This window comes from Platichthys flesus, chromosome 7 (genome assembly GCF_949316205.1).
Source record: "Platichthys flesus chromosome 7, fPlaFle2.1, whole genome shotgun sequence".
In the NCBI taxonomy this organism is placed as follows: Eukaryota; Metazoa; Chordata; class Actinopteri; order Pleuronectiformes; family Pleuronectidae; genus Platichthys; species Platichthys flesus.
The window spans coordinates 9,369,013-9,383,193 of record NC_084951.1 but is presented as its reverse complement, the minus strand read 5'-3'; the positions used below and the strand labels follow the sequence as shown (position 1 = coordinate 9,383,193).

Sequence of the window (14,181 nt, the reverse complement as noted above, 5' to 3'; positions counted from 1 at the left end):
TAAATGGTGGTTTGTCTCTGGATGTTGACCCTGCAACATGCTGATGACCTGTCCAGGCCGTACCCCGCCTCTCGCCCAATACCAACTGGGATTGGCTCCAGCATCCCACTATGACCCTCAAAGGATGAGCTGTACAGATACTGGATGGATGTAACTGTTGTGAGCGAGCAAACCTCTGACCGTGTTGTGAGGAGCAAAAGTAAACTTCCAGTTATTTCAATCAATGAGTTGTCCGGGTGCATCAGTGAGCCATGGAGCGGTATAGCTTTGCGTGAAAACAATGTTTAGCCTCTGTTTCAGTGACACCGTGCTGGTGTGTAATGCTCGAACACAAGCATATTTCTCCCAGTCGCTGATGGGAAGAGTATATCACAAGAAAGCATTAAATTAAGCTGTCATGCTGTTGTGTGGATGATATTTACACATTCAGTTGAGCTTCAGAAGGATAAAGTGGAGTTAGATAAGGTTTGAGATTTGGAGAAGCTCATTAGCAGCTGTAACAAAATACAATTAGATGAAGCATTTAAAAGGCTGGTCATATTTTTGATACTTTACTGTTCTTTAAATCCGTCTTGCCTTAGTGATGACCACCATGAGGGTAGTAGCATCTGCAAGATACCAAATAGGTTGAAAGCTTAATGGTGTGCACATACACGTTTGTCCGGTGGCCGCGGCTCAGGAGGTAAAGTGGGTCTTCCACTTGTCGTAAGGGTCGATGATTTGATTCTGGGCTCCTCCAGTTTGCATGTCCAAGTGTCCTTGGGCAAGACACTGGAAGGCAAATTGGCCAAATTGTGTGAATGGGAAGTATGGGTGTCCGACAAAGCAAAGACTTTTTTTTTCCCTGGGTCGTCATGATCGACGTCACTAACGCACAGACAACTTAGGTGCTTTCTCACCCCGCTGCCTCGCCCGTAAAATATGCCATATAACGCAACAGATGACTCACAGATCCTCTTCTCAATCAAAATGTATTGTGTTTGCTGCTTCAAATGAGACACTATCTCATGTGCTAATTATGTGGATGATTAAGTGTTACTTGCACGGGAAAGAGTGCGCAAACATGCAAATGAATATTCAATACAATCACATACAAACCAACAATCAGTGCTCAATTATGGTATTATATGAATAACAAATAATTATCACTGTCATCACGCTCATATTGCCTCACGTCGAACTGTACATTCTGCATCTCTGTTTAGTTACTAAAGGCAGGGCTTGTCTAGAAGCGGTTGGGTTTATGATAACACCAGTGTAGGAAGTAATCAAGTTAGTGGTTATTTTTGATGCTGCCACAGAGAGTCGACAGTCTGTCCTGCCTGTGTTATGCCTGGTGCTTTCAGACGGCAGAGAGAGAAAGAGAGAGGCAAAAAGGAGAAATCTGTAGTGCTCGCCTGTCTTACTCCCCAGAGAGTCCATGAGGCGGAGAAAGAAAAAGCGCTATGCCCTACCTCATGACACGCCAGCGGTCCACAGTATGCTCCCGCCTATGGTGTATGCAAACTGTGAATGACGAATACCCACAGCGCTGTTCCGCGGCTCACACAGGAAGCTGGCGCTTGCCAGGGAACATTTAGCAAACGAGTGCAAATCCTCCAACACATTGATTTTCTTTTCCTTTTAATAAAAAAAGAAAAACCGTATGAAAAGACGAAGACCCTTGGCATTTTATTGACATGTTGTCATTATTCATTATGAATAACTTTAAAGGAGACACAATATGCTTTTCTTGTTTTTCTTTCCTCTAGTATGTATGTAGTTTATTTTGTGTATGTAAAAGATCTGTAAATTTCAAAACTGAAATATCTCATCAGTAGTCCAAAATATTTTTTAGTTGTTTCTGGATCGAACAACATGTTTGCTCGAAACAGTGTGCAACAGGCATCGAGGTTCCTTTTCTGTCATCGGGTGGGTGTGTCAGAGGTGTTGACCGATAAACATTGAGTGTATATAAACCCATACGACAGTGTACACAATGGATTCCGTTATATCCGAACAATGTTCGCATCATTTGAGGGTGTTAGGAGCAGCTTTTTCAGATGGAGGAGGGAGAGACTGTAGCATCGGGTGTATTTTGAAGTATTAAACACACATGGCCTTTACCTCCGAGGGATTTTTTCTCGCAAGAAAGCCAAGAATAGTCTTCCCAGGTTCCATAGTTGCACCACAGTAAACACTCAATTGTTTTACTGCTTTTTTTCTGGGCTGAACGCAGTCAAGGGTAAGTTGTTGACCAATCGCAACATTAGGCAATGACAGCAGACTGGGCATTTTTCGGGGGGGGGGGGGGGGGGGGCTTAAAGAGACAGAAGCTAAAAGAGGAGCTGCAGCAAATAAGAATCCGGGATCTTAATGTGAGCATAAGATGTCTTCTCTAAGGCGTCCGATCATAGCTTCTTTTCTTTGGTCTGTCTTATAACCCACCCTTCACTCATTATATGTGTCTGTCTTCACTCTCTCCTCAGCTCTGCAACCTCACCGCTCCCTCAGATTCTGGGCCTTCGCAGCAGCTTGGAGCTCAGGATGACCAATCATGAGGCCTTGGCAATTGTCTTCCAGCTGGAGCATGTCTTCTCCGCTCCGATTGGGCGCGAGACTATGGTAAGAGGGATGCACAAAAACGCCTAGAGGACCGAATATCAACCCTCACTCAGGTCCCAGCCTGAAAACCCACTTCTCAGAGAAAGAATCACCAACCTAAATGATCTTTTCATTTTAAAGTTTAAAACTCTTTAAACAGATCTTTAAAGGGATGTAGAAGAACACCCCAGCAAACACACAAGTTCACTCGGCTAAATGAAGGAACCAGATAAGAACAAAGCAAATCATGATGATTTAACCAAAACTCATTCTGTCTCTGATCCCACCTGTTCATCCACACATGTGTCATGTGGAGGGTTATCTACGTCTTATTGTGAGGTCCTTCATTCTAAAAGCGTATTCTTAACTCTTCTTCTCTTTCTCCAAATTGCATTACCCACAATCCCCCTTCTCTCTCTTCTTCAGAAAAAAAAGAAGAAGAAGAGAGCTGAATCCCCAATAATTCAAACTGGCCTTTGTCCCGCTTTGTGCAATTTAGTGTTTGGAAACATACATTTTTATTGTCCTTCTGTTGCCTATATTTATTTTTTATCACTACTTTGGTAGCGTTAATATAATTATGGAAAGCATTTTGTGGCTTTGCTCTGGGAAAGGTGCAACACTAAATACAATTTACTGACTTAATTACTAAAGATCTTTATCACAGGATGATGTTAAATCCATCATTTCCTCTAAACAATGCGCTGTTGCAAATAAATTGTGATGTTTATTGAGCAAGTGTCGCAAATGTGCGTCGCTCTCAGTGTGAATTGTAGTTATGCGAAAAATATTCACAAGCAGATATTTCCAACTTTTGCTTTGTGTAGGCATGTCCCTGGTGTGTAAAGGCCTCAAGGTTAGAAGATGCCCGACGCTGTACACAAGTCCCCTGAGGCAAATTTGTGATTGTGGAGTATTTGAATAACTCGACCTTACTCTATACAGCCTATGGGCATCACTACTTAATTCCTGTAGGTCGACTGTACAATCATTCCTGTCAGTGCTGGCACGGCAGCTTCTTTAGGACAAGTACGATTTAAATATGTTGTCTCACATGACAGACAACTGTTCTCATTCCCCCACACTCTGCAGCGGACTGTAATAGATGCTGTTGACGAGTTTTTCGGGCCATCTCTCATTTACAGTTGACCCGCTCCTTTGTTCTGAATGGTTGATCCAATATCCTTCAATTAGGTTTAGGCTTGAATCAAACATTTTATAATTATCACAGATTTTTTGTAGTGCCATTTTTTTAAGAGGAGGATTTAATATAAGTGAGATATTTCATAGCATAGAGTTTTGTGTGACGATGACCAGTGAATGGTTTTTCAGAGACATGTCAGAAGAGTTTAAAATCATGCTAATTACATTACATGTCATTTGGCTGACGCATTTGTCCAAAGCGACTTACAATTAGTAAACTCAACAGTTATGAGGGGCCTTTTTTAGGGGTTCAGTATCTTGCCAAGGACACTTCGGCATACAGATGGGGAAGAGTGGGGTTTGAGCCGGCAACCTTCTTGTTGGAGAACAACCACTCTACCCCCTAGGCCACACCGCCCCACGCTAATGTGATGTTTAATTCCAATTTATGCTACCACTGTCTCTCTGAATCAAACAGACCAGCAGCGAGCACCTGTTGCACGCTGACACAGTCAACACATCCGCGGGGGGGGAACATTTTCTAAATTCAAGCCGCACCACTTAACAAGCGCTCGTGGCGTGGAATTCCACAGAAAGACTGTTGTAATTAGGGGGGTGGGCGAGCCTTCAACACGTAATGCATGCCAAGGCTGGGCTCTCATTGTGTTACTGCATGTTGTCCTCTACACAGGCAGGGGGTCACACGATCACCAATTAAAAGCAGCAGAAAAACAAGCAGCCACTCGGTCACCAGAGCACCACGGTACATTTGCATTAGTGTATCCATTCGTTCTTTTCTTAGTCTGGTGAAAATAGACTGGCCCCCCTGCTCCCCTTTCCATGGATGAGAGTGTTTACTCCACAGACCTGTCACATAATGGATTGTATATGTGATAAACAGCAGTTTTGGATGCAGTTTGTCTCTGAAACTCGACTTTACTATTTTCAATGACTCTCCTCAGACACCCGGATCTGAATAATCACCAAAGACTGTTATTGTCACGACTGAAGAGCAGAGATTTTTGTCATCTGTTGATACCCCTTTACATCAAAATTAGAAGGTAAACACGGGATTTTAAACGCAGCAAATTTCGGTTTAAGAATTGCCAAATCGTCAAATTAGCTTGTTCTCCTGGGTGTCACGTTTACATCACTGCCAATCGGAGCCGAATCAAACCTTTGTTTACTGCGTCTTTTAACTCTGGAGCGAATGTCAATCGTATCCATTGCGTAAGCCAGTTACAATACTGTCATATTGAATACTACATTTCCAATCCAAATTTACATACTGTTTTTAAAGTGGCTTCTTTTGAAGTTGGAATAGAGCAGCTGGTGGGCTGGTTGGGAAAGAAGTTATAAAGCTGAAGTATTAACTTGCACTAGAGATTAATAAACCTGCTGCATAAAGTTGTGTGCATATTCATTCTCCACCGAGGATGATCGCTTTCCATTTTGGACACTTTATGAGCTTTTCTAGTACACCTATGCTACCCCAGTCCAAATGTTAACCTCGCACACAAGATCTCTGTTGAAGCTGTTAGAGACCGACAGATTGCCAGGAGTTTCACTGAGAACATTCTTGCACCTGACGGGATTGTTGCCTTTATTGGAAAAAGTTGTATCCAAGTTGAGAAAAAGTCTAATAAACCCGTTAGAACCATCAAACTGATGTCTGTCATCATCCCAGAATAGCAAAGGGAAAACACTGTTGTGTGGGTGACAAAAAAGATCTGGTACCACACTCGACTTCAACACCTTCTCTGCCATGAATATTTGTTGAGATGACGGAGATATAAGATATTTAGCAGGTAGAGGGTAATTTCTGCCTGTGTATGGGAAAGCAGATTGGGTGTTTGTGCACTGCTGATGTGCGCATATGTTATTTTGTGAGTGTTAACTCCGAGCCCGATCTCTCTTGGGTGTTGACTGATACGCCTTTCATAGACGTAAGAAGACGTATTGAAGACGGCAGCAGCCGTGACACCCGAAATCTCACACAGCCGCCCACTGCATCTCGAGGAAGGCTCCTTAATCAGCCGACTGCTACCCTAAGTGTGTGCATCTTTCACAACCAAGATGAACATGTGCACCTGTCTGTGTACATTTCTGTGCACGTGTCTGTGCACTATGTCACGGCTTTCAGACATGTCATGCTTCCGAGGTGTTATGGCTGTGTTGAACTAAGATGTGTGGCTTTAGGTCAGGCCGCTGTCAACAGCATTTTGACACCACTTGACACCACCTGTGAACCATAACCGTCCGGTTAATATCTGAGCCCTGTAAAACCTCTCAGGCCCTTGTGGAGCTCCGCTGAAACTTAAACCACCTGAGAAAACAGGTGTAGGTGTGTGTTGTTTATGTATCTTATGATCTTATGAAGTTATATTCTTAAAAATGCTCCAGAGGCTTTGGCCTAGGACTTTGGTCTATTTTCTAACACCATTTAGACAAAAAATAACAACACATAAATACTTTAAATATAGCTAGTCATTGCAGTATTAAATTTGAATGTAACACGGCATTGACTCCAAGTGGGAAAATCTGTTTAACAGCTGCAACAGAAATAAAGATAAATAAGAGTTTACTGCTGAGTAAAGAAAAATAAGTAGAATTACACCATAAATCACAATTATATATATATATATATATATATATATATATATATATATAAGTATTAGAGGAGAGTAAACAATACACTGAAAAAGCCCCAGTACATTTAAATTGGGCCACTGCACATGAATGTGTATTAATGCAATGTGTCACAGCTCAGGTTTAGAAGGATTCAATAGCACAACTCGGAGACAATGGTAATAGTTCAAAAATTACCTCACCTTTATTTTGGCTCTGCTGGCAGAAGAAGGCAAGGGCAAACAGTGGTTGAGGTCAGGGCACAGGCAGAGAAACACATCTAAAGGAGCAGGCAGAGGCAAAACCCCGAAAACAGTCGAGAAGTCTGCAAAGGTGTGAAAAGTAGAATCTAACAGAATTAATACGTAAAAAACAGGTGAAAGGTCAGGAGGGCGAGGCAGGGTCTGAAAGTGATACAACATTTTGTTATATAGCAAAGACTGGCAGATAGTGAATGCATGAACAAATTAAGTGTGATGGCGATGTACAATGTGTACACTTTAAATCAGTAATGATGTTTATTTAGCAAAGTGACAGACTACAAAAGACATTTGTTTATTTACAGCTAAAGACAACAACTTGCATGTTTGTACAATGTGTGATTCACTGGTGGAGAAGTTATTCAAACACTTACCTTGACTGAAGTTCAAGCAACGATAAATAAATATGACAAAACATACTCAAGAAAAAGTCAAAATGCCTCAAATCTGGAGTGAGAAAGTACTTTTGAATATGCTTGAAGTATTAGAAGTAAAAAATACTCTCTGAGTGTAACATATTCCAACGCTCTGCTACATCATAATGGCTGAGTCTTGGCGTAACCTCCTCTGAATCATTTCAGGGGTTTCTTCACAGTCTCGTCACACACGCTGCAGATGTATTTTGTGTGGTCTTAAAAGCTGAAGGTCTAGAATTTAAAGGCTGTACCTGAAAAATATAAATGTTGGTTAAATTAAATAAATATAATGAAATGCATAATATATTATAGAAACACAGGATAATGTCAAGTAAAGAGTTATATAGGAATGATAAATGGTTATAAATGAGATTAAATTACAATGGATGTATTTAAATTGAATATATTGTGTCATTCTGTAGAATGTTTCAATAATGATAATTATACAAATGTTGCAGCAGTGGGCACAAACAAATGCCTTGTGCACTTATTGTGTATTATTATTGTGTGTTTGTGGAGTCAACCATGAGTGGGCCATTAAGACCACTGTATAATGGAGTGTACTAAACCTGTATCTATCATTTTTCTATCATGTCCCATGTTGCGCTGCCTCTGACTGCGTGCATCGCCACTAGATGGCGCTGTGTAGTGCAACTTGAGGGGAGCGTCTTGTGCCTCACCTCCTCTGTGCTTGGATGGGTTCAGTACGCCTGTTCTGTTGTTCTCTCCTCTGATTAAATAGAATTATGTCTTTTGATGTATTCTGAGGGGGCTAAGGTGGATGAGAAGAGTAGAACTATTTTGTCGAGATCTCTCTCAGAACACTCCACTGCAACACAGAGGCAATCCCTCGACGCTCTGAGGCGGCCCACGTCTCCTCCTCGCCGTGTTAAAAAGCTTGACTGCTCCTCGTCGTAAGACAAAAAACAAGGATGGCCTCCTTTTTCAAAATCCCATTGCTCCCACTGCCTTCGGTCACGGGGAATGAAAACCTTGCAGTGTCGTCACTTGTGCTCTTTGGTATTATTTGATTTTGAGTTATGATTGGGTGACTCTCTCGTGCACTGTCTCCCTCTCAGAGCCTTTGATCGGAATTTATTCATGGTCCTTAGCAGAAGTCAGACAGATGGAGATCACAGTTTAAATGAAGGGGGCTAGGGAGAGGAGAGGGACAGGGGATTTGTCTGATAGGCTGCTCTCAGCTGGGATCTGGGTTCAACAAACTTCTAATAATCAACTTTTCTTGTGCGATGTCCACTTCCTGTCCTTTCCTCTCCTTTTTCGTAGTTTGGTTCTCTTTTATCCTCTCGGTCTCTTCTCCCTTTCTTATCAAGGGCTCTATTGCATTAGCCAGCATCCCTCTCAGTGCTTATGCCTTGATGGGCTGCACACAGAGGAAGTCTATCCTCCCGTGTTCGCTGCAGCCATTTTTCCACATCACTCTGCTACTGAGGAAGACTTGAAAAGTAGAAGGATAATGGAGCTGAAGCAGCTGTGGATTAGGACGCCACAAAATATCTCACTCTATTGTTACTGTACTACTCCCTAATGTTCTTTATTGATTTGTGGTATAAGTCACGGTATTATTATTATTAACATTTTTTAAGTCATTTAAAGCGACCTACCTTCGACACAACTTGGGTTTTTCCTCTCTTGTGGTTGTTTCTTTTGCCAAGATTTTAAGACATTGTCCTCTGAGATTTGTGCCTCCTGGAATGGAGTGCAATATATATATTTTTTTTTCACAGCAATGATGACATTTAAAAGCTCAACGACAACATCCCCCTCTAAGAATAACTGTCTGTATTCAGTGGTTTTCACACAGAGTGCGTTTTTAGTCGGGAGGAGTTTCATTCATCAGTTTGCTTTTTGTGATGTTAGCGCTCTAAACACAAATTACCTTCACTATGATCAGTGAAAGCTGCTAATGATGGTTTACATGTGATCACTTCATCAAAACGTCTGTTGTGGGCAACATTCATAAGTAACTGCCACTGTGGCTTTGTTGGGACTATCTGTATGATATACGGCCATTTGCCTCGGAAGTGGAACACAGTCTTGCGCATGTCTGCTCAGCTCCACATTAACTGAGATTTATGAAACAACCATCGAGCACGACTTCATACATCTGGTGAGAACTATTCCTTTGTATATTTCTATCCTTGTGTGTCAACAGAGTTTTTGCCTTGAGCCTGCAATGATGCATCTTGTCCCATGAATCAATGAAGAGCCCAATAAAGATAAAGGCCATAGACGGTCCTTTAACAGTTTCATCCCCACCCATATGCAAAGATATGGTATCGCGTCAAGGTCAACATGACTAGATTCTTTGGAAACGAACAGAGGTATTTTTAAGAAACTTATCATACAATAATTTCCTTTTTGTATTTATCAACAGTGACGACATGAGCCCTGTCACAGGCTCCTCCTCTAGGAAACAAGGTTATTGATATGAATACTTATCAAATATTTGTTTGACCTTTGTTATCGCTCCTCTCTCATCTCCTTGACATACTCATCGATTTGACTAAGGGAAAAAAAACGGTAGCCATCATGGCCCATCATCCATTCAGTTATCCACCGAGGACACCTTCCCCAGTACATAATTTACTCACTCGAGAATACTTGGGTCACTGACAGCTGATGTGAGGCGACGAGGACTCTCCTAATTGTGATCTGTCAGTGCCAATTTAGCCACGCTGTAACTTGATCTGAGACTTCTCCGCCCCATCCGTTCCTGCCAATCCCCGCCTCTCCTCAACCAGCGCCTGGCACCGCTTATCAATTGAGCCGTGTAATACAGTCGCACGCGGCTTAATGCAAGACGATGGGGCCTATTGTTGTCTGCCTTTCCCGTGCTGACAAGCAGTAGCTCATCGCTAATGGAGGGGGCTGGTCCGGGGAGAATCAAGGCAGGAGGCACTGCTGGCTCATATGACGTTGCCTTTTTTTGCCGGCAAACAATTTGTCAGGAGGTGTGACAGCTGCAGTCATCCGAAACACCGACACGGCGAATGAGTGACTTCTCGTAGGTCACATCCTCGGAAGGATAGATGAACAGACAGAGGGGGAAGAGAGGGACATGCTGGGAGGGAATACTGGGTTGCAACCTCACACTGACCACCCTCTTGATGCTTAGAGACTGTCAGACATTCTCGAAACAGTAATTGGCTACTCTCTCCTGAGTTGTTACACAGCAGCAAACTTGTGTTGCAGAAAAAGGATGTTGACAGTTTTGATATGTGTCATGTACTGAAATGGGTTGGGCTGGGCCAGTGCGCTACCAGTAATGAATATGTCCCCCGCATCATATTTTCATGTCGTGCTACCTTTGACCCTGACTAGGCTTGTTGAGTGGCACAGTCCATTACTGAGCCTCTGAGGAAGTCTAGCCATTATTGCGTGACCTTTAAACATACTTAATGCTCTACCCTTTTCTCAGCTCTCATATGGATATATGCAGACATGTGATCAAGTTTGGCAGCAAGCCCATTTCTTACATGCTATAAAAAGCTCAAAGAACAATGAACATATGAGAGAAACAAAGTCAGAGACGGTGGATGTCACGTTCAGAACAGAACATTCGCAAAAAGCTGCCAAAAAGGCATAATGGTGAGCATCTGGAGTTCGTCAGTTAATCCATAGCAAGAATTCCAACCTGTCTTTGTATTTATGCTAGAAACATGTGGTTCCTTTTTTATACAATAATGTTGTCGGGTTGGCTGTCCATCCCACTCTTGTGAACATTATATCTCAAAAGTGCTTCACACCCATGTTACCAGATCAGACCGGCCACACCGGCTGCGGTACTGTTCAGCAGCAATGCTCTTTCAAGGTCTCTTTCCTGCTTCCTGTTTTTCTACTGTTTATCATAAAAAAAGCATTGAGATGATTCTTGAAAATTTGGCCCAAATGTTGACTTAGACTCATAGATTAGCGGTTTGGATTTGGATGGATAAAGGTTAAAGGTTCAATATCATGGTGACCTCACAAAATATGGCCTCTTGAAAATGATATCTCAAGTCTGCCTTTGGGATATTCCTTAAAATCAACTCAAAGATGAATTGATTCGATTTCAGTGGCCAAAGGTCAGAGGGACCTCACTTGTAGACTGGAACTTCATAGGTTGGTGGAGGCATACAGCCGCAGGGCAGTCATTTAAGTTATTCTTTCATTAACATGTGTCTTCAAGTGAGCTGGGCCCAGCCCTCCGGAGCAGCTGTTTCAGAAGGTGTTAGACAAAAGCAGGATTGTCTCTTCTCCCCATCCACAGTCAAGATGGTTGACTGAAATGACAACTGTCTTTAACAGATTAGATCAGCTGTCGCTAGCATGCTCATCCAGCTTACTTTAGTTAGATCAAGCCAGAACGTTGTAAATGGATCTCATCTGATGCCCTAAATGGCTATATACATGATAATGTGCTAATTCACAGATGTTCAAGCTACATGTCTGAGGCAAATGAGTCAACATCCTCACCACTGATATTCAGTCTGACAGACTTGAAAAGAACAGTGTGTTATTGTAGTGTAGGATGGAGCTAGTCTGCTTTCTTTAAGTATAATCAGTTATACATGTAAGATCAGACAATGTTTGTTGTGCTCTTGAGCTCACATACATCTGTTCTTTATCCTTTTATCACACTAGCCTCCACTAGAGCAAAGGCTTTTAAAACGGGTTAGGGTTAGAGTTTCTTGGATTGAAATTTCCAAATAAATATTACCTCCATGTTTGTAACTCTTGACCAACGGCTTAGTGAAGCGGCTTAGAAACCTGCTCAGGCATTTGGTGTTAGACAAGCTTCTACAGTAGTTGAGCTATAGAGCAAATATCACTCTCTAATAAATGTCTTTATTACGTGCTCTGTCTCAGATGTCACTGCCAGGGGGACGGAGGATAAACAGTACGTGGCGCGGACAGCAGTGACATGGGTAGCGGGTGGACTTATTAAAGGTGTTGGTGTACGACTTCTCCTCTGTGCCAAAGAGGCTCTTGTTTGGATTTTAATTGGCTCGCTGACAGGTACATGCCGTATAGATTGTTGTGTGTTTTTTCCCTGTGACTTCCCTTAAGTGGCTGGTTCTGTGTGGCTCGGTGGACATCGTGTGTGTTTGTGTGCAGCTGGTGTGGGCCTCTGCAGGCTTTAATGATGTTTGCTGAATGAAAAGTATCTTGTGACACTCTTCACAATCTCATTAAAATCCCCTCTTTACAGTGACACCAATCCTGAAACTCACCCGCCCCTCCCTTGATTTCTATGTGTCTTTGGCATCACATGACGAGCTCAACGACATCAGCTCTTTTTTTTTGTTTGTTTCTGATTTGAAATGTCATTCAAATGTTAACGAAATGTTAATCAAGCATCTTAAGCGCAGTAATGTCATCAGGATTCAGAAGTGATATATTTAGCTGATTTGTGGCCTACTCTGGAGGTCAGTGCTCCCTGGAGGCCCCTCTTCTTTTCTTGCAACAAGAAGAGAAGTGGAGGATAAGGCAAGGGAGGCGACATGCCGCAGAGACAATATTTCGCCTGCCTAATTAAAATGAATGTCAGCTCTCCCCCCACTGAGATGTGCATCAATCTCCCCCTACGATAAGCCCAGAGTGAGTCTTACCCTGTCAGTGGCTGCCAGCAGTGCCATCCTTCTCCGGACGAATGCATTGGCCTAGCAGCTATAGGGAGGCAGTGGCGATGAAGTTTGCCCATCTAATGGTCCTATGTGGATGGCCCCCTCAGACTGAGACCCTGCTTCAATGCAAGGTAGCTCCAGCTCAGACTTGAATGATTTTCATTTAAAGCTATTTGAGACCAAGGCAGCTGAAGATAACTTGTATTTATTTGCCTACTGTTGCACATACAACTACAGCAGATACACAAACCCACCTCTTTTAATATTTGTAAGGAAAATACGACTTAATTTGTGATTTGAATGTCAGTCTGTATCCTGTAGTGATAATGATTTTTTTTCATGCAAAGGCATTTGACTGAAACATTTGTTATTTGCCTTTGCCCGAAGTCATTAGAGTTTGTCTGTTGGTAAAGCTGCAGTCCTTTCTGCCCTCCATCTTCCACTTTATTGCATTAAATGATTTAACAGAAGGCAATAAACATGGACATTACATTTAGCCATTTAATATCCCATTTATGTATTTCTTTATGAATTTATTTGGAAAAATGTGATCACTTCAGTGATCTTTCTTCTTGTTCATAGCATGTTAAGCCGGTTGGGTCAAACATGACCTGGTATGTGGATGATGCTTCCTGTATTGGCAAAATGTCAAATCAGATGCACGTGCAGAACCAGATTTATACACGCTCACTCTACATTAGACAGAGCTTTGATTTAAAATCATCACTCTCATCGACAGTGAAAATATCATCACAAGATTAATTTGACAACGGAAGGAGGATGAGTTATTGTGTTGACACACAATGTTGACAGGTTTTAAATGGAAAAGTTGTTGCCCTACAACTCTGACGTGCTCCTAATGTCATTTACTTTCAGTCTGTGATTTGGAAGTCATTTTCCATTGTTCACATTATCATTATCCTCATCTTCATCTTCATCTGCAGGTGATTTTCATTTTCGCCTGAGGAGGAATGTATGATCTGTTGCTCTGATGGGCGGATTAATAATCATATCAGTAACCTGCTCTCAGTTAAATGCATCCCTATTGTTTCAAATTGGAAAGTTACTTCTTTATCTCAAAAGTTCTATGTCTTCATTTAATTTAAGACAACATGCTCTGCACTGTAAAAGACAAACGGGGCAACAATGGCTGTAATGCTGATTACAATTGAGCAGGTTCTAAGGTGGATCAATGAGATGGAAAGTATGATGATGTAACTGTAAAATGGGAGTTTGGTATGGTACATATTCAAGATCTTAGTTTTATACAATAGCATGCTAACCTTTTTTTAAAGTGCTACACCAAGTAGACTCACTCAGGCTGATGGGATGCCATTAGTTTGGTGGGTATTTGGTAATATCCAAAAGTATTGAGCAGAATGAGCAAATGTTGACCCTTTAATGGCTCTAGAGGAAATGTTAAGTGGTCCCCCGAAATTGTTACAATTCCTCCTGAGCAGAACAGTTATCTGTATGAAATTTCATGGCCTTTTACTGTTTAACTAAAATACCAGCCGGCTG

General features: G+C 42.0%; 1 protein-coding gene across 1 annotated transcript in view; it reads left to right on the top strand.

Annotated features, from left to right (window-relative positions):
* The first annotated feature begins 2,473 nt into the window (after nt 1-2,473).
* nphp4 (nephronophthisis 4) overlaps nt 2,474-14,181 on the top strand; it is a 96,629-nt gene continuing 84,921 nt past the window's right edge. Inside the window, exon 1 of the mRNA XM_062392913.1 lies at nt 2,474-2,604. Within this exon, the coding sequence (XP_062248897.1) occupies nt 2,527-2,604 (78 nt within the window). The 5' untranslated portion in view covers nt 2,474-2,526. The remainder of the gene's footprint in view (nt 2,605-14,181) is intronic.